Below are 21,413 nucleotides of genomic sequence, written 5' to 3'. Positions count from 1 at the left end.
AGGGGTTACAATTTATTCCCCACCCGGGGAGGGTACTAATATCCTAGTCTCTTGGGGCTTCGTACCACTCGTCCTCCTTTCGTAACGTATTGGGCTGTAACAACCACTATCACCAGCATTTACATCACCACCATCATCATCATCACCAATATCATCACTTATCATCATTATGATGAACATCAATCACTATCATCACTCAGTACCATCATCATCAAGTCATCATCAAGTCATTATCATCACCGTCCACCGGTGAGTCCATCATCGCTATTACCATCATATCAACATTATCAGCAGTAAACAGAAGTTTGGTATAAGCAGTAGCCTCTTTTTAGTCTACATGTGCATGCTTACCTGGAGGGTTTCCACACACAACACTCGCATCTTCTAGATGTCCACAGTTATGTGACCCCCATCCTCTATGCCGACACTCAAACAAAGATGATTCACTTCCACTGCAGTGTACATCATCCATCCAAATTGGTCCTGTTCCTTGACCAAAGGCTGCAGAAATCAAAGCACTTACAGCTCTTGGTAGACCCAGTGAACGACAGACCACATTTGCATCTCTGAGATCCCAATTGTCATCACAGACTGTTCCCCAACGGCCATTATACAGGATTTCAACTCTTCCTTCGCCAGGCGCCTTTCCTCCAGCTAACCGTTCTTTCACTACATATAAACGAACATTGCTTGATTTTGAAATATTAATCAAAAGACCGTGCTTGACAATATGCTTGGATACAGCGCTGTTTAAATTGTATGAGTGAACGATCGATACAAGAATTTTGTAGTCGTTATCATTACGCGTTGTGATTGGATAAATTACTTTGGCACGGGCTTGGCTATACTAAGGGGAAATGACCGACAAACAGCCAATCAGCGGGCTAGCTCGAGTAGGTATGATTATAATCCGGACTAGTATTCCGCATGTATAATGTTGGCTGCTATTTTTATATGTGAAAAGTGGAAAGGCGTGAAAAGAAGGCTCACTGACTCTAGCTGACCTTGAGTAATTTGCGAACAACCTAAATGCAATTTACCCTGGGGTCTAAAGGTTATTTATTTTCGCTCCGTCGTTTGCTCTCGCTCGTTACAACCACGGGAAACGACTATACAACTTCTGAAGCCCAGGATAAATGCAGTAGAGGTATCTGTTACAGAAATAATCGTTTAGGACTCACCAATTCTCAGCATGGTTCTCACAAATAATGGAACACTGCTATGAATCCTAGAGGTTCCGTCAGTAAGATGTGCCAGGTAAACGAAGACCTGCACTTTGTAGCGAACGCCTCTCGTAAGATGACTACAATATGTAGAGTCGCTGCTGTTGAGCTTGAAGCTGTACTGCATGTTGCGTGACCGTCCTTCTGTCGAGTTACAACGTACTATATAACCAACTATCTCGTAACCACTGACATTGACTGGTGACCATTTGACTAAGATAGTAGAAGTACTATCACTTATTGCACTCACGTTTAAGCTTCTCTGAACTGGAGCTGAAATTTAAATTAGATAAAATAACACTTATAATTCTACACTTCTTGAGAATAGCAGTTGAAGAGAATTGTTCAAGTTATACGATGACGATCAAACAACCCAATGCTGGACGATATCCTTCTTACACCAATTTCTCCATTTCACATCAAGTTCGACCTCGACTTGAAGGTATTGTTTCATATTTCATGGTCGCTCGAGCGGCTTCGGAAAGGGAACTATTATTATCATGATCATCATTATTAGTAGTATCATTAGTATCATTAAGCCACGTTTACACTAGCGATTTTTGCGGCGACTTTTGCTGCGATGTTTTCGGCGATCCTGTCCATAATAAATAATGGTAAAAAATTTATTAAAATTTATTCAGGATACCAAGATTTTCCTAGACGAATGTCTCTTTTGAAGGATGAGACAAAAGATTTCATATTTCCGAAAATTGCCACAAAAATCGCCACAAAAATCGCCAGTGTAAACGAGGCTTTAGTATCATCATAATCATCATTATTATTATTTTTAGCATCATTAATGTCATCATCATCTTTATTAGTATCATTAGTATCATTAGTATCATTATTATTATTATTATTATTGTTATTATTATTATTATTGTTGTTATTGTTATTGTTGTCATTGTTATTATTATTATTATTATTATTATTATTATTATTATTATTATCATCATTATTGTTATTATTATCATCATTCTTGTCCCCTTGCTGCCTTGTTCCTGTCACTTTTCTCGCTAACTTCTCCTCGTCAACCCTACCCCAATAACCAATTTTTCCAGTTATTTTCCTTGTTTGTCCTTGTTTCCTTCTTCTAATTTGTCACCTTGTCACCTGCACCAACCTCATACATCAAATAATTCCTTGTCCCCAACGCTTGCGCACGTCCTATTCCATTTCTCAATATCCTTACCTTGTAACAAAATAAAATAGCGCATCCGAAATCCACGGTTTCTAGATGAATATGAAGAGTAATACCGCAGAGTCCCTGGGTTTTTAAATATCCATGTAGCAGTTGGCCCTCGTATTGTATTTTCAAGGTACAAAATTTGAGTTCCAGCATAGTCTTGAACCGATACTTGACTTCTCCTAAAAAACAGACAGACCTTGTTTAGCTTGGGCGTAGTGTTTTCCCATTTCAGACCACGTGTCATTCCCTAGAGTATTGTTTTCTTGTTTAAAAAGGTTGCGCATGAGAAGACACATGAATATGATTAGATATAACTCGATTTATTCTCTAAGGAATGACATTTGTTCTGAAATGGGAAAACACTACGCCCAAGCTAAGGTAAAGAGGTCTATTGAGGAATTGTCCGTAGAAAGCCTATATTGCTTTTATATTAAAATTTGATAATTTATTAACCAGTTAAACGGGGGGGAGGATGGAGAGGGAACTAGCAACTGACTTTGTACAGAGGCTGGCTGATTTACAGAAGTATAAATCAGGGTAAGGATCGTCTTTGACCCTTGGCAACTAGTCACCAAAGAGAGGTTAGTCGTCTCATCGTGCGAGGCTCCTATTTTATTAATGTATTTGTTTTCCCAGAAAAGAAAAATATTTATTCTTTCTGTAAAGAGAGTGGAGATTTTAAAACTAACTTTAAAATGTCCAGTTTACGAAGTCCAATTACAAAATCATGTATATAAATCCAGAATCAAAAAGAATTGCTGTCTCCTTTTCCAAAATTCCTTTTGACTTATTAAACATACTACATTTATTGAAGGGGTTTTTAAAAGACTTCCGATGGTCTTTTAGGGGTATTTTTGAACAAACTTACCCAAAAGTTTACCCTAAAGTCCCCTCCCTCCCCCCCCCGGCAAGCATTACTTACCCTCGACGATTTCTTCTCAAGTTAATGTCTTCAAAGTAAAGCACTACAGGCGCATTTCGTTGGGAAGGTCTGAACGTCCAGGTGTAATCTCCTCGCTGCATGTAATCTGGATACCCAGGGTTGGTGATCAATCCAGTAACCTTTGTGATATTAAGCAGCACGACTAGACGAAACATTACAAACAGAATTTTACACATGAATGACAAAAAAATAGCAAATAAATCATTTAGAAATCATCACCATTACCATCAATATCATTGATCACTATTGTCATCACCATCATCATCGCCGTCATCATCATTATCAACATCATCACCACCACCATCAATATCATTGATCACTATTATCATCACCATCATCATCGCCGTCATCAACATTATCAACATCATCATCAACATCATCATCATTGATCACTAGTATCATCACCATTAACATCGCCACCACCATCATCATCAGCCCCATTACCATCACCATCATTATCATCATCACCATCACCATCATCCGTAGCATTATATTTTGATTATTGTAAAAGCTTACCTGGAGGATTTCCACACAAAACACTCGCATCTTCTCCGTGTCCACAGTTATGTGACCCCCATCCTCTATGCCGACACTCAAACAAAGACGGTTCATTTCCACTACAGTATACATCATCCATCCAGATTCGACCAGTACCAGGACCAAAAGCTGCAGAAGTCAAAGCACTTACAGCTCTTGGTAGACCCAGTGAACGACAGACCACATTAGCATGGTTGAGATTCCATCTGTCATCACAGACTGTTCCCCATTGATCGTTGTGTAAGATTTCCACACGACCTTCACCAGGTATCTTTCCACCAGCCAGTCTAATTCTCGCTGTGTTTTAATTAAAAATAATGTTTTTCAACCATTTGAAAAAGACAAAAGCAGAGAGGCCATCTGGGTGGTATTAAAAAGAGGAAATCCTTATTAGACATCATCAACATGGCCAGCAAGACAAGACTTAAAAACGAGATCTTTTTAAAACTTCAATTACTTCCAAAGCGTTTATTAAGACACTCTGTTAACACGCGGACGCTGAAAGACTCTCTTTAAAGCCTAGTTTATAATACAAACTCACTTATTTTTGTTGTTGCTACTTCTACTGCCATACTTTTGTACATCATGGTTCTCTGGTCAAGTCCTTGAAGATAAGCCAATACTTGAACACGATAGGTAGTAAGACCCTCAAGATTATCACATGCGGCGGAGAATGAGCTGTTGTCAGTAATAGCATATGAGACATTGACCAAACTAGGGTCCGTTGAGTTACAGAGCACTAGGTATCCAGCAATCAGGGAATCACTGACATTGAAGGGCAGCCAGGATACTTTGATGGTTCTTAGATTATAACTGCTTGCGTTGATGGACCAGCCTTCTGAAACTGGAACTAAATATTACATTATTAGTGGTGTTAGCTACATGAACTGTTTTATGTTTGGCTCATTGTGCACTCTTCATTTCTCTCCTTTTACTTCAATCCTCTTCCCTTTTCTCGTCTTCTGATAGGAAAGGTGGAAAAGTAAATCTAATATTTTACTTCGATGATGCGGGGAGAGTTTGCCGCAATTCTCTCAAGCTAAGGGTTCATGTATAAAGCGTTCGAAGGTGAGACCTTCACCCCCTCAGGCTTTAAGTGCTACTTATCGCAGATGTTTAAAGCTAAAGCTACAGAGAACAGAGAGAAGTCGAAACACACTTCCCTTCTAAATTACAAAGTAATGTTCCTAGGGATCAAGGGCACGCCGACAATTCATCTATCCAGCTGAGATCACAGGAACAGAATCAAAGCGATTTCTTCCTTCGCTCGAACTTGTAGCACACAAAAACATCATCACCTTTACTTCTTGTGTATTCTTTTCTACCTTCTCTTACGCTACCCGCACATTCTTTCTTACGTACTAAACAACTTTTCTTACCATAATCCAATGATTGGTTGAAGATGAAATAAAACATACGAAAGCCATTTTTCCATAATCCACTCGTGAAAGAAGAAAAGAAGGCGACATGTACTGGAGTATTGGAAGTCACGAAACTGAACCTTTCCTTTCTTTGGTTTGACGAAAATGTGAATGTTTTCTGTGCTGCATCAGTCACTGTCAAATTACTAACACTATTGATTAAAAAAGAATCACTTTTAAAAGTTTTGCGGCACAGAAAAGGAATGGTTGGTCAGATAATGAACTTGGGGTTCTTATGCGATTACTAGTGCTGAGAGGCTTAAGGTTATAGCAAGTGATCCAACGTGAAAACGTAATCCTGTCGCTATATACTTTATAAAATATTATATGCGTTTGCTCCCTCGGCATATCATAATTCAAGATGGTCGCCGTATGAGTAAAACGTACAGTCAACTGATTTCAAATCAATAGACCTCTTCGCCTCTGACATAATGTTTTCCCATTTCAGACCACGTGTCATTCCCTAGAGTATCATTTCTTTGTTTAAGGTTTGCCCTCGGTTGCACATGAGAAGACACATGAATATGGATACAGCTCAAACAAAGAATCTTATTCTCAAGGGAATGACACGTGGTCTGAAATGGGAAAACATTACCCCAAGCCGAAGAGGTCTATTATCTTGGGAGTAGGATCTTTTGTTAGAAATACACCCATCCAGAGTGAAAATCACTTATAAACAACGAAATGATGCCCAATTCACTTATAAACAACGAAGTGACAACCAAGAAAATAGCACGATATCTGACATGCGAAAACATTACTACAACCCTCAGTATTCAAAATCACGAACATAATTACCCTTGACGTCTGCTTAGGCCAATCCTTTCAAAGTAAATAACTACATGCGCATTTTCTAAGGAAGGTCTTATTGTCCACTCGTAGTTAGCTTGTTTCATGAACAGCGGATATCCAGGACTCGTGATCTCTCCGAATTGGTCAGTAACATTCATCTGCGTGACTGTCAAAAAATAAAAGTTTTCGTGACATTAGGAATTTGTGTTTTTTTACGGGATAAAAATACGTGACAAAGTTAGCAGTTATATACACCTAGTTTTCCAGAAACCATGTACACGTATTAAAACAATTTTTGCGCTCAATATTGTAGTTCTTTACCCTCAGTATTTCTTGCAATATTGCCGAATATGTAGCGTGAAATATTGCAACCCATGGTGCAATGTTTATCTTGCATGAGTGTTCACACACTCTAGTACTTTTTACTCGGGCTTTCAAAGAAATGCCCGAGGTATAAATTGGGCTTTATTTGCGTTCTGTCACAAATCGCAGTTGCGTTCAAAGCGAATGCGCAAGTTCTATGCGCGTGCGTAGTATGCGCCACATGGTCGAGCAATGGCGGAATTTTTCAAGGTTTCGTCAGAAGGATGACAGTGTTCACGAAGAATTCTTTCGTTTTTCTGCTATGAAGCCCAAGTTCACGCAGATATGCGTCTAGTTCCTAATACTGTCAACGATAATGTGGGGTGCGCAACAGCTGGAAAACTGCAAGGCGCAGGATAGGATTTTAATTTTGCACAACTGTCACACGAGTGTTTGCAGACTGATTTTTTCTTGAGCAACATGATTAGGGAATAGTTTTTAATTATTTTGCATGTAGTGCGCAATAGCTGCAGACGTAGACACACAGTGCAATAGACCTTTTTCGAATTCCCAATTACCGCTGTGTTCCTTGATCACAGACTCATTTACTTAGGGTAAGTCTCATTTCAGTGTCTAAATATTCACAAATACCAACGGTAAAGTAAAGAATGCACAGCTTCAACAATACAAACACTTTAAAATTCCACGGGCCTTCACTGGAACACAGGAATATTCTATACAAAGTCGAGGCTAACCCTGAGCAACAGAGAACTCGAAACTGGATCGGAATATTTGTCGCTTTAACAGTGGCAAGTAGACTAACCACCTTCCCTGTCCATAATATTTAAAACTTACCATTTGGAGATCCACAGACAACACCAGCGATGCCAAACACTGCGCTACACCAATTGGCAACGTTTCCCCATCCGGAATTAAGACAAGACGACAAACTCTCCTCATATCCTTGGCATCTCACACCCGATAACCAGATTCTACTGGCTCTGTTGCTAAATCGACCCACATTTTTCAAAGCGTATGTTGCTGGTGGTAGTCCCATTGAACGGCATACAACATTAGCAGCGTTCATGTTCCACCACTGGGGACATATGGTGCCCCAAATGCCATCGTACTGTACTTGGACTAATCCTTCGTTGGGGAATTGACCTCCGTCGATTCGCGAAGGCGCTGTGAAACAAGAAAACAAAGGCTTGAAGGCTTTTAAGATGTTTGTCAAGTAAACTAGAGCAAGCACATTCGAAACGTGCAGATATATTTTAGTCTCACCTCAAGTAAAGATACCAAGCAAAATAATAGATACTTAAAAAGTTGTTTATCTCATATTCCATCTTCGGTTAAGAATTGAAATACGCCAAGTTTTTTAATTCAGGAATGGAATCCGGATTTCTCTTTAATAAACAAGATTGTCTCGCTTTTAGCAAAGTTTCCCTAACACTAGCCTAATTCCGAGAAATGCATGCTTGGCTTTTTACGCATAAAGGATCCAATGTGATGCTTCGTACATGTAATACCCAGTGATTTGTGAAAGGAGAAAAGAATAAACGTAATGTAGCACGTAGTTTTGTACTGAAACCTGTGTGCATGAAAAGCAAATTCTTCATTCTAAAGTGCTCTACACTCACCATCTTTAGTTCTGACAAGCTTAGTACAACTATGAACAGTCCTGTTAACTCGTCCTGAAGAATCAAGAGCAACGATGTTCACTGAATAAAACGTCATGGGATTAACAGGACTGATGGTGGCGAATAGCCTGTCGTTTGCTACTTTGAAACTCCTCTTTTCGCTGTCAGATTGATTGTAGAGGACTAAGTATTCGATGGAAGCATTGTAAAGATTATTAAATGGTGTCCATGTTACGTTGATGGTGTTAATACCCGTCTCAACATTGAAATTCCATTCGCTGTTACAATAATCTGAAATAAAATATCGTAGTTAAAGGAAATTTGCCATCTAATGATTTCTTATTAGCTTCCATTGCAATCTCGTACCCAGAGCCTGCGTTTCTTCTGGCCTGCGGCGAAGAAAGATGGCTCCGGCATAATCCATTTTTTTGAGACCAGGATTTCATGGACTTCCGGTATAAGAGCGTATACATTAAAAGACTTGCCAAAAATAAAAAATATGTTCCGGAAGTAAACACAGAATTCTGTTTGAAAGCGGGCTCTGGGTACGAGATTGCATCCATTGTTAACAGCACCACAATAGTCGCCATGTTTTTGTCTTTCAACTCTCTTGGTAATTCTTGCAACCCATCAATAGGCACAATGCCGTTTGAGCTATTTTCTTTCCGAGAGCCTGCGTTTCTTTGGTCTCTTTTTTATGCGGTTTGTCAATTCATAAGTATTCCATAACACTTACCTTGATTTTGTAAAGGATCAATGACAAAGTAGCGCATAAGGAATCCTTTTTTCAGTCCGCCTCGTATTTCTGAGAATGCTGTGAAGTAACGTACGGTGGAGGGATTATCGATGATCCAAACATGAACTCCATTCGTTTTAGAGTTGGAAGCCCGATAATATTGGTAGCCGTTGATATCTTTGACTCGGATTAGGCTTTTGCTTTAAAGAAAAGAACAAAAATGTTAGACTTGTCAGGAGTTGCAATACTTTGTTTCCTCAGTGAAAAATGAACGTAGAAAAATCTAGGAGCGTTCACTCGGGCTTATAGCTGTGTAGCTGTTGGTTATCGTCGTTATCATGAGGTCACAACAAAGTACATGCGCTTTAGACCCCATTTAGGTATTTTAAATGACGGTATACGCATTCCATTTTTTACAACAAAAACCCGCAAAAAAAAATAATAAATAAATAAATCACTTTTATTTAAGTGTCTAGTCGTTCTAGCGCTTTCGCACTAATTGGGGACACTTTTCACTCACACGCACTACCACTACATTTAATATTCTATGCACACAACGCTCAACTCACATGTTGATTTTTATCGTTGGGGAAAACGTTGGGGAAAACGCCGGTTTCAGGCGCGTGCTGGCTCCGTGAGTTTTTTTCTCGTAATTTATTGGCTCTATATATTTACCACGGTTCGTGGCCAATCAGAAAGCGAGAAAAATTACATTTGAGGTAGAATTGTGAAATTCTCGTGCAGCTACTGTCAAGAGCTGGTGATAGATCATTGTGGGGCGAAAAAAATCGAGAAGAAAAGCATGAAAATACTTATTGTTTTGCAATATTCATTCCAATTTTTCATTACCCATCACTTTGACGTCTTAAGTCAATCTCTTCAAAGTAAAGAGCCAACTGTGAATTGGGGAATGGCGGCTTGAATGTCCACACGTAGTCGGCGCGCTGTAGGAAACGTGGATACCCGGGACTTGTAATTGTTCCAGTTAAACCTGTGATGTCTATCTTGATTGCTGGTCAGTCATTAAAAAAACAAATAATAAAATATGATACGCTTTGAAAATGTGAAAAAAGGATGAATGGATGGATGGGATGGGATGGATGGATGGATGGGATGGAATGGGATGGGATGGGATGGGATGGGATGGGATGGGATGGGATGGGATGGATGGATGGATGGGATGAGATGGGATGAGATGAGATGAGATGGGATGGGATGGGATGGGATGGGATGGGATGGATGGATGGATGGGATGGGATGGGATGGGATGGGATGGATGGATGGTGTGTTGCTTTAGTATGAAGGGCTGCACAGATTAAAGCTTGACTTCGCATATTGCACAGTGTTTTCGTTTTTCTGAAGTAGATCAACGCGAAAGCCATCGGAGAGTAAAGAGGTATCTTAAAACTTACTGGCAATTGATATAATGTTTCAAATACGAGTTGCTGTATTCAATTGCGGTTTCAAAAATCCGAGTGGAATTTCAAATGCCGAGGATTTTGAAATAGAATACAGTGACGAGTATTTGACACGACATCTTATACTCTTTTTGTTATGTTTGTTTTTATTTCAAAGTTCTAGTACTTTGGAATATTTCAAAGTCCGAGTAGTAGGACTCTGAAATATTTCAAAGTACTAGAACTTTGAAATCGGTGCGGTCCTATTTGATGGGGATTTCAAACTACTGCACGTGGTACAAATAAGAAACCCTGGTTGGTCGATGAGCTCATGAATAGTTAGTGAGTATAAGATGCCCATATATTCTATAGATAACTATATATACTCACGCCTTGGATTTCCACACACAACACTGGCATCTTCGCTATGCCCACAGTTTTGAACTCCCCAGCCATTATGGCGACACTGGTACAACGACGGCTCACTTCCAGTACACCCTACATTATCCAACCATATCCTACCGACACCTAAACCAAATCTTGCGAGTCGGAATGAAAGTACGTCAGTTATTGGTAGATTCAATGAACGACAGACCACTTTAGCATTGTTGAAACCCCAGGCATCATCACAAACTGTTCCCCATTGACCATTGTGGTAAACTTCTACACGACCTTCACCGGGTGCCTTCCCACCTGCCAACCTTACGCCAGCTGTCGATAATGAAAAAAACGCTTGTAAAGCAATGAAATTAAACTAAAAAGAATTAAAATTGTGTCATTGTTTTACGAGGTACATGTAGCAATTAATAGCCTGTACAGGTTATGAACACGGTGGTTATTACATAGCCAAAATTGTGGAATTTTGCAGGAATACGAAAACCAGAGAACCTAAAGAATACCCTCGAACGACACTAAGGATATGATTAGAGCACACAGACCGAGCAAAGAATAAGAATACCCATACAATATTGAGTAAATTCAATATAATGTAAAAACGTGAACCACACAACTTGACTAGAGAGTTGCAGCAAGCGACGCTCAAGTGAAGAGTGTTGGATGTAGATAATTACCTTGAGTTTTTCTGAATATCTTTGGACAACTATTGATACTGTGGTTTCTCATGTCAAAAGCAACAACTTGAATGGAGAAGTTGTCAGACTGAAACTGATTGTCGATCGTAATTGATGTCAAGTTTTTCAATTTGGTGAAGCTTTGAACTCCTGTGTTCGTGGAATTGTACAAAACCAAATAAGAGTAAGAAGTGTCATTTTGGCTGGATGCTGATGGTGGAGGCCATGATATGTTGACCGTGCTGATTCCTGCCGTTACAGTGACGTTCCAGTCTGCCTTGCAAAAGCCTAAAAGTAAATAGAAATAATGGTATAATATTAATATTGAAGGAGTTGAATGATGACGATGATGACGACGACGATGACGATGATGACGACGATGATGACAATGAAGAAAATGATGACGATGATGACGACGACGATGGTGATGATGATGATAATGATGATGATGACGATAATGACGATAATGACAATGATGACAATGATGACGATGATGATGATGAAATGACGACGACGACGACGATGATGATGACGACGATGATGACAATGATGAAAATGATGACTACGACGATGATGATGATGACGACGATGATGACAATGATGAAAATGATGACGACGACGATGATGATGATGACGACGATGATGACAATGATGAAAATGATGACGATGATGATGACGACGACGATGGTGATAATGATGATAATGATGATGATGACGATAATGACGATTATGGCAATAATGACGATGGCGACGATGGAGACGATGATGCTGATGATGACGACGATGATGACGACGATGATGACGACGATGATAATGAAAATCAATCTTGCCTAATGATGATGACAACGATGATAATAATAAAGAGGAGGAGGACGATAATGATGATAAAAATGATGATGATGACGATAAAGGTAACGACGATTATGAAATCCATAATGCCTTATGTTGATAAACAATTGATGACGACGACAATAACGATGAATCTTGAAAATAATTACATCGGTGATGATGATAAAAATGATGATGAGAACGATGGTGATAACACTTATGGGGCAGCAACAAATTGAAAGACAATGTAAATGGCAATATATATACATGGCCGATTGACGATTGGCGCAGATTAACAAGGGGAAAAAACGAGGAAATTTTTTTATATGATTCAACAATGGCGAGTATGACTTTTATAATGCATGAAATATGATTTCAAAATGAAGTAAACGCGCGCATCAATTAGGAATTACCTTGACCAATGAACAAGTAATTCAAACGAAACCCTTTTCCGCCTCCGTTCAGTCTGGAAAACGAAGAATAGAAACGTAGAGTCCCTGGACTGTTAGACATCCGAACAGCAAACTGGCCAAAATTGGCGTTCTCGCTTTGGAATAGTTGAACATGATTTGAGTCTTCGATAGTGACCTTACTTTTCCTGCAAAGAAAATCGAATTTGCGTCAAAAATAATGTAGTTTCCTATTTAAAGGGAGTTGTCTTCAACATAATAGGACGATAATTATTCATTATGTATAGTGTGGTGTATTTGATTACCAGAATCAGTAAAAGACGAACAATTTCAATGGAACTAATCGATTCGCTTTTAACCTGAACTATTCGAATTTTCTCAGTTATTTGTAGTTTTTTAGTCATTTATTAGTTATTTGATTTTTAACCTGAACTATTCGAAATTTGTAGTTATTCTATTTTTAATCTGAACTATTCGAATTTTCTCATTATTCGATTTTTCACCTGAACTATTCGAATTTTGTATTTATTCCATTTTTAATCTGAACTATTCGAATTTTCGGAATATTGGTTAGCAACCGTTAGATGATGACATATGGAATAACACGTGGTCCGAAATGCAATAATATTACGGGCAAGATGTAGAGAAAATGGTTAGTTTCCAGGTATTTCGTTGTTAATAGACCATGCAGCACTCAAGTTCGTTCCAAGGGACCACCCTCGAATTACGAATGGCCGATTGATGCTGATGCGGACCATGAAAGGCAAAGGCACGTTTCTAATTGCTCTCTGGATTTCAAGCTTTTTCTACCCCTACGTTGTTCTATACAACGCTAGAAGCAACCAAAGATTAAATAATACTACCGGGACTCTTCCAGGATCAAATATTATTGGAGAAAATGAAATAGTGATTGGCTTTCTGGATCCGGAAAATCAGCTCCACGCTGCTAGCCAAGCAATATGGCGGATCAACACACGTGTTATATCGAAGGTGAAAAGGTCGAAATCATCAACCCCCTTTTACAGTAACTCCGTTTCAAGCTTTCATCAGGTACTAAAACTGATACATGACATAGAAGTGAATCCAGGTCCACAGTCTTCATGTGCCAAACGACGGAGGAAGAAAACTAATGTCACCATAGCCCACTTGAATGTACGCTCCCTGAAGTCGCGCGAAAACTTTCACTTGGTCGCCCAAACAATCACAGAAAGTAAATATGACATATTTACGATATCCGAATCCTGGCTGGACCCCTCTACGTGCAATGCAGACATCAACATCCCTGGATATCTGCTGTTTAGACAGGACCGTGGAGCGCATAAAATCGGCGGTGGACTAGTCGTTTATGTCAAAGATAACTACAAAGCTTCCACCATAGAGCATATATCAACAGTATCCGAAACGAACTTCCAACAACTCTGGCTAAAATTACAATGCAAGAAACTTAAATCATTTGTGCTATGCACAGTCTACAGGCCTCCTAGTACACCGATCAGCTTCCTCGAAGACTTGACCACAACATTCATAGACTCCCAACTACTGAGACTTGACACAATAATAATTGGAGATACAAATACGAACATGCTGGGAGACTGCCCCGATGGCCGTGCTTTAACTAACTTCTGTTCTACTTTCAATTTACTTCAACTTGTAAAGGAACCCACAAGAATCACTGACACATCACAAACTTTAATAGATGTAGCCCTGACAACTAACAAGAACATTATTGATGTTTGCGAAGTCAAAACCTCAACAATTAGCGATCATAACTTAATATTGTTGACTCTCACATTGAAGGCACCAAAACCACGGGCTTCATATATCACGACAAGAAGCTACAAAAATTACAATCCACATAAATTCGTCCAAGACTTGGCTAAGGTTCCTTTTCATGTTGTTAATATTTTCGACGATTTTGATGACCAAATTGATTCATTCAATTGCTTATTCTCTGGGGTTCTCAATGAACATGCACCTATTAAGGTGACAAAAATAAAATCAAGACCAAACCCCTACATTACACCTGAAATACGTCAGCTCATGAAAACACGCAATCAATGGCACAAAAGTGCAATCAAGACAAAGGATAATCTACACTGGAATGCATACCGCTTCTTTAGACAGGAAGTCAAGCGGGAAATCCGTATCGCCGAAAAACAACATGTACGTTCCGAACTTCAAAAGAGTAAAGGAAATACAAACTCAATTTGGAAGGTTATAAATCGCTGCCTTCCCAGAGAAAGACCCCTTTTGGCTTCAACTGAAGACCCTGCCATCCAGGCTAACAAGTTCAACGAGTACTACACCACTGTTGGCCAGTCTACAGCTGCCAAAGCGAAAGCTCTCTCAAAAGAACATAATCTCGGTGTCCCCGATACACTGCCTATACCTGCTTTAAACTTCAGTATCAACCTTACTTCACAGTTTGACTTCAGACCAGTTAAAGAGAAGACGTTTTGAATATCATCACCGCTATGCCCTCAAATAAAGCTCCAGGAATAGACAGAATATCCGCAAGAGTCCTGAAAGACAGCTTACCAGCGATGCTTCCAGTAATTACCACCTTAATCAACAATTCGTTCAATACAAGTACTTTTCCACAGTCGTGGAAACTAGCCGAAGTTATTCCTTGTCCAAAATCTGAAGACTCAGATGATCCATCCAAAACGCGCCCAATATCTTTACTACCAATCATGTCTAAAGTCTGTGAAAGAGCCGCACACTCACAACTCACCGAGTTCTTAGAAGAAAACCAAATAATATCCCATCTTCAGAGTGGCAACAGAAAACACCATTCCACTGAAACTGCCCTCCTCTACTTTACAGATGAAATTTTAAAAAACATGGATGATAAAAAGGTGTCAATCATTGCACTACTAGACATGTCAAAAGCCTTTGATAGTATTCGACACGACATTCTCCTGTCAAAGCTTCAAAGTATGGGAACTTCTAACACTGCTATGGCATGGTTTGAGAGCTACTTGTCCCATCGGAAACAAGTGGTGAGGATAGACAATACTTTATCTGACGCTCGCTCTCTTATCTTTGGCGTACCTCAAGGGACAATTCTCTCACCAGTTCTGTTTACTCTATATGTCAATGAGCTTCTATCTATCCCAAAGCATTGTCAAGTAATGAGTTATGTCGACGATACGAAGCTTTTTCTTGCCTTACCCTCGAAAGAAATCGACAAAGCTATCCCTGCTCTAAATGAAGATCTGAAAGAAATTGCAAAGTGGTGCTGCATGAACTCGCTTCTCGTCAACCCAGATAAGACAAAAATACTAACTATTGGTGTACCGCAGCTCACAAAAACTTTACCATCACTCAAAGCAACACTGTTAGGAAAAGAGATCGAAGCCGTTCCTGTCGCTAAAGACTTGGGAGTTATTATCGATAGTTGCCTAAGTTACAACGAACATACAACAAAAACTGTTTCAAACTGTTTTTTTAAACTAAATAGAATCAATAGAATTAAACACTTATTAGACAGAAAGACAATATTATTACTCATGAACTCATTTATATTTACTAAATTATTCTATTGCTCTACAATATGGAGCAATACCACTAGGGCAAATAAAGCCAAACTGCAACTGGTGCAAAATTACGCGGCAAGGATAGTCCTTGGCCTCAGGAAATATGATCACATATCCAAAGGGATTAAGTCTCTTAAGTGGCTTAATATAGAAGATAAGTTATTTTTCAATGATTGTGTAATGGTACATAAATGCCTTCACAATCAAACACCTAATTACCTCACTCAGAAGTTTATATATAGATCTCAAATCCACACTAGATCGACCAGATTCAATGGGGATCTGAATCTGCCCAAATGTAGACTAGCTACGGGCCAACGTTCTTTCGCGTTCCGCGGAGCTAAAATTTGGAACGGTCTCCAGAAAGACTTAAAATGTATAAATGACTCTAAAATTTTTAGAAAACGACTTTTTAATTATTTAGTTTCAATAAAGTAGTTTAATTTACATATTGATTATAATTGTATATACTTATATTTATATTCTTATATTTTATATTCTTATAATAGTATCATTTATATTAGTGTTATATTATATTTATCTATATTGTTGCTGAAAAGCCTTGTAAAAAGGAGCCTCAATAAATGTATGTATGTATGTATTGAAACGAGGTTGCGCCGTGCCGTAACCGTGTCGGTTTCTTGTCCAAGCATACGTACATACACACACCTACCCTCTATCATGACGCCTTAAGTCGAACTCTTTGAAGCTAATCAACACAAGTGTATTTGGTACTGGAGGTCTGAATGTCCACTCGTAGTTTGCTCTCCGCATGTACTGAGGATATCCAGGGCTTGTGATCACTCCTGACAGATCTGTGATGTTTATCTTGACAACTATAATAAAAATAAAGAATTACAGTTTATCATCATCCATATATGATCCCGGCTATGCTTTGATGTCCACCCAAACAATGGTTAGTTTTCCCAAAGGTTGGTCCGTGCAATTGTTTTTTTCTATTCGATATTTGGCCTGTCCTATTCGTTTTTTCACTGTTGGACATTTGACTCGTGCTATTCGTTTTTATCCTGTTCAACACTTGTCCTGTGCTATTCGTTTTTTATCCTGTTCGACATTAGACAAATGCTTTTCGACATTTGACCCGTGTTAATCTCCCAGTGTTATAAAGATACTTACTCGAAGGTTCACCGCACACAACACTCGCGTCTTCTCCGTGCCCACAGTTATGAAATCCCCAGCTACGGTGTGAGCATTGACTCAGAGAACTTTCAGTTCCACGACAATGAACGTCATCCAGCCATATTTTGCCAGACCCTCGACCGAAGAACGCGCCTTGTATTGCGTAAGTTGCATTTGGTTGACCAAGAAAACGACATACAACTTTAGCGTCCCTAATGTCCCAGCCGTCATCACAGACTGTTCCCCATCGGCCATCATGGTAGATTTCCACGCGACCTTCGCCTGGTGCCTTCCCACCTGCCAATCTTACTTGTTCTATAAAAGGTTATATATGAATATCTTAAGTAAGAAGAAGGCATAAGATAAGAAAGCAAGAAGGAAGGAAGAAAGGAAGGAAGGAAGGGAAGGAAGGAAGGAAGGAAGGAAGAAAGGAAGGAAGGGAGGGAGGGAGGGAGGGAGGGAGGGAGGGAGGGAGGGAGGGAGGAAAGAAGGAACGAACGAACGAACGAACGAATCCGAACAAAGGAAGGAAGGAAAGAAGGAAAGAAGGAAAGAAGGAACGAGGGAATGAATATGTAATCGAACATGGAATGGCATATGATCCAAATTGAAGTGGAAAAATTGTGACATCTTTAAATGAAAATTTATGGTAACAAACATATAACGTATAGGCCATGAGTGATAATAAATAAATGTATTAATAATAATAAAAATCAGCGTTAGCCTAAATTAAGCCTTAAGTAATTCACGGCAACTGTCGACCGCCGGCCGGAATAAAGAATGCGCAACTTCAACAATAGAAAGACTTTGAAGTAAAGGGAAGTGAAGTGCTATCTTAAATTTTAGTAATGTGTAAGCTTTTCATCAATATATCTAGTAAAAAATGCATTTGTTTTCAATAATGATAAATGATGAGTATTATCTATGACTATTTGTCATTTTGTTATTTAAGAAGAATGCTGTCACATTACGGTCTGGCGATTCAATTGTTTCGGATATTGCTCGATTTGCAATCAAATGACTACATTTGGCGACTTTCAGATTCAGCTTTATTTATAGTTTTTTTCTAGTTAAATTGACAGCTAGAATTTATTGGAAAAAATGCTTTTTGTTTTGTCTCAAAAATAGTTTCTCAATATTTAACATTCGTTTTCTTTCCCTAAAAAAGCATTCAAGAAATTTTTTTTTTTTTAATACTTTATTATTTTGGTATGGAAAAACCCGGTTTCTGTAAATATATTTAACTGCTACGACTACTGTTACCGCAGGTTAATGTTTCGATATAGATTAGCAAAAAAAAAAAAAAATTGTCAGAGCTTATAACTGGAAAGCTAGACAATTGAAAAAGTTAACACAAAAAGTGTCAGGCTTGAAAATGTAATTATATTTTCATAATGACTTTTAGTTATCGAATTTCTCAACTTTATCGATCTCATCGGGAGTAAAAGACTCAATAGGTTTGATGCATTGTTATTTATATTACATAATGTATTACAAAAGAATTCTTGCAACATAGTCTTCAATTGATCATCTAAATAATGGAATTTCAGAAACTTTTCATGTAAGGAAAGACTTGCATTCATTCCGATAATTACTAGCGCGGGCTATAGTTGGGACTGCGTTGGTTAAATAATAATAATAATAATAATAATAATAATAATAATAATAATGATAATAGTTCCTGAGCATTATTACAACTCAATGCTCTTAAATTTAAAATATCATTGAGATAGATACCAATGAGATAGATAGATAAAAATCAGAATGCGAACAAATACGTTTTAAGCGCTGATTTAAACGAGCATATCGTACTAGCAGTCTTAACGTTGTATGGTAGTTGGTGTGTTGAATGCAAGTGAAAAACAACTATGGACGTTAAATTCACTGCGTGAAAAGGTGTGTAACTAGTTCTCTTCGTCTCAGTAAAAGAATTTTTCCAAAATTCCAGAATATTCGGGTATTCCATTGACGCAATTAATTATTCCAACTATTATTATTGTATATTACAAATACTAACAAAGAGAAATCATTATTTGAGATATAAATATCACGCTACCTTGACAAAGCAATGGTCTCGCACATAATACAACCAAAAGTCCGAGAAACTTCATTTTTTTAGCTATTTCAATGGCGTTTTAAGACCATTTCCGTCTTCTCCTAACTTGGGTCGACAAAGCTAAACTAAGTTCTCAGTGACTGAAGTATCGTCTAATTTTCGCATTACGGAGTCACGTGGTATTAATCCTTGAGCGCGCAAAGGAATGCATCTCTTGCGTAACTGTACATCTTGGATAAATCGATTACGGATTGATATATTTCGCTACAGTCTCGACTGATAAATGACTTTTAATATTATACAATCATCAATGAAATAATATATATTTTCATTTCTCACGCTCTTTTACTAAAAAGTGATATTTCTTACCAACGGCGAAAATAACACCATTGGTAAGACATTTTTAGGGATCGTAATGAAAAGTAAAAATCCACAAAAATTGTATTTCATTGTTTAATTACATATTAAACAGAATATTACTTGGCTGCTTGGAGATACGGATTTTACCTTGTCGTGTTGAGAATTCGCTGCTCTCACTCGTAAAATATCACCTCAACACTCGAAGATAAAATCCGTAACTCCAAGCGATGATGTAATATCCTCTATATGATGGTTTTAAAAGTATATTACAGCTAAAAAACCAGATGTTTTTTTAATTTGTACAAGAGCTAAATATTTCATCATTTTTCAAGGCATGGCATTTGAAAGCTATCAAAAATAAGTAATTTTAGTATAAGATAGAAATACGTGGTAAGAAGTACATTGTCAAACGGGACGGGTAATATGTAAAGTACTAAATATTTCAACAAGATAAATTCATTTCTAATAATATTTATCAGTTGAGTATCATCCTTGCCTCATCCATATCATTGATCATCATCACCATTACCACCATCACTGCACCCGACCACCTCAGTTTCAAGTTCATAATCATCATCATTAGTCGTAATTGTCATCAATAATCATCAGTCATCATTTTTTCATTTGATGTATTCGTCAGCGTCAGCTGTCTGAAGTATGTTATTAACAATCATTTCCTTCTATTAAACCTAGATAATATTGGTACATGTTAGAGGAATATTATAGCTACAATCACAGGAAAGTCCAATATCGTATAATAGATAAATGGCTCGTGATGAACGTGATATATGCGACACGCTAACCAAAAATACCGAAAAAAAGGCACTACCTCAAAAATTAACTTTATATATCTCTTTTTGATTGATGGGAAAGCTGCTTTGATAAAACTAGACATTCTATTCTTGCGCATTTTATATATAAGTTTAAAGGGTAAAGTCAAATACTTGCATGAGTAAAGGATGGATTCTATGGGTCATCTATATGTCACGTTAGCCATTTCACCTGATTTACAACAGTTCCCTTGTCTTAAACCGATCAAGCTGATACGCCTGACTTATTTTTAAAATGCTAAGAATGAAAGTAATTTTGGCGTTAAACCATTTGTGTTTAAAGAAGCGATTCAGTACACTGAACCCTTACAGACTCTAATAATAACGTCCTTTTTTCACGAGGGTAGCACTTAATAGCCAGTGGGTAACAAACCTCTGGCCCTCATTCCATGATCGAATTGGAATTTAGGAGTTGATTTTTGGGGAGGGAGGAAAACCGGAGAACCTGGAAAACCCTCGAAGCACAGGAGAAAACCAAGAAACAACTCTACTCATATACAACACCGAACTCGGGTCGCATTGATGAGAGGCGAGCGCTCACACCGCTACATCACCCGTGTTTCCCTAATGCATTAACCACTCCTGGGTATACGGCGTAACGCCCAACACTCTAATGCAACCCAATTATTGATAACGCAACATATTATTTTGATTAGCATTTCCCATGATTCTGCCAAGAGAATCCATGAAACATGAATTTTTCATTCTTTAAATTTATCATAAATGCTATTAGTCGAACTCTTGGTGGAATTCTAGTTCATTCAACACGAGAGATCTACACTGAGAGATCTACACTGTACTCAGCCCCTGCTAGGAAAATGCTAACCAAAAATAGTTGACCCATAATCCCTTTCAAGGAACACAGTCAACTCATCTGGCCCGTGTACCTCCCTCACTCCTTATTGGGAAAGCCACACCCCTCCAATTTATTCTACGCATCCCTGCCCTTCCCTCTCCCACTTCCTCTTTTATTCCGATGAATGACTAGCATCCGAAACG

At 38.4% G+C, this 21,413-nt stretch overlaps 1 protein-coding gene across 1 annotated transcript in view; it reads right to left on the bottom strand.

The window, feature by feature from the left end:
- LOC116302107 (uncharacterized) overlaps positions 1 to 19,361 on the bottom strand; it is a 45,127-nt gene extending 25,766 nt beyond the window's left edge. Inside the window, exons 1-18 of the mRNA XM_089040727.1 lie at positions 19,225 to 19,361; positions 17,166 to 17,483; positions 16,702 to 16,864; positions 12,493 to 12,677; positions 11,252 to 11,539; positions 10,572 to 10,892; positions 9,634 to 9,796; positions 8,785 to 8,984; positions 8,049 to 8,339; positions 7,264 to 7,593; positions 6,112 to 6,271; positions 5,272 to 5,465; positions 4,434 to 4,742; positions 3,872 to 4,189; positions 3,335 to 3,497; positions 2,416 to 2,591; positions 1,182 to 1,496; positions 352 to 669 (exon numbers count right to left, since the gene is read on the bottom strand). Coding sequence (XP_088896853.1) covers positions 352 to 669; positions 1,182 to 1,496; positions 2,416 to 2,591; positions 3,335 to 3,497; positions 3,872 to 4,189; positions 4,434 to 4,742; positions 5,272 to 5,465; positions 6,112 to 6,271; positions 7,264 to 7,593; positions 8,049 to 8,339; positions 8,785 to 8,984; positions 9,634 to 9,796; positions 10,572 to 10,892; positions 11,252 to 11,539; positions 12,493 to 12,677; positions 16,702 to 16,864; positions 17,166 to 17,483; positions 19,225 to 19,279 — 4,267 coding nt within the window. The 5' untranslated portion in view covers positions 19,280 to 19,361. The remainder of the gene's footprint in view (positions 1 to 351; positions 670 to 1,181; positions 1,497 to 2,415; positions 2,592 to 3,334; positions 3,498 to 3,871; positions 4,190 to 4,433; positions 4,743 to 5,271; positions 5,466 to 6,111; positions 6,272 to 7,263; positions 7,594 to 8,048; positions 8,340 to 8,784; positions 8,985 to 9,633; positions 9,797 to 10,571; positions 10,893 to 11,251; positions 11,540 to 12,492; positions 12,678 to 16,701; positions 16,865 to 17,165; positions 17,484 to 19,224) is intronic.
- Between the last annotated feature and the right edge of the window lie 2,052 nt (positions 19,362 to 21,413).

Source organism: Actinia tenebrosa, unplaced genomic scaffold (assembly GCF_029948245.1).
Source record: "Actinia tenebrosa isolate PJP-AT-01 unplaced genomic scaffold, QUT_ActTen_1.0 PGA_scaffold8__29_contigs__length_14323225, whole genome shotgun sequence".
NCBI lineage: Eukaryota > Metazoa > Cnidaria > Anthozoa > Actiniaria > Actiniidae > Actinia > Actinia tenebrosa.
The sequence above is the reverse complement of the archived record's forward strand: the minus strand, read 5'-3'. Positions and strand labels throughout refer to the sequence as shown.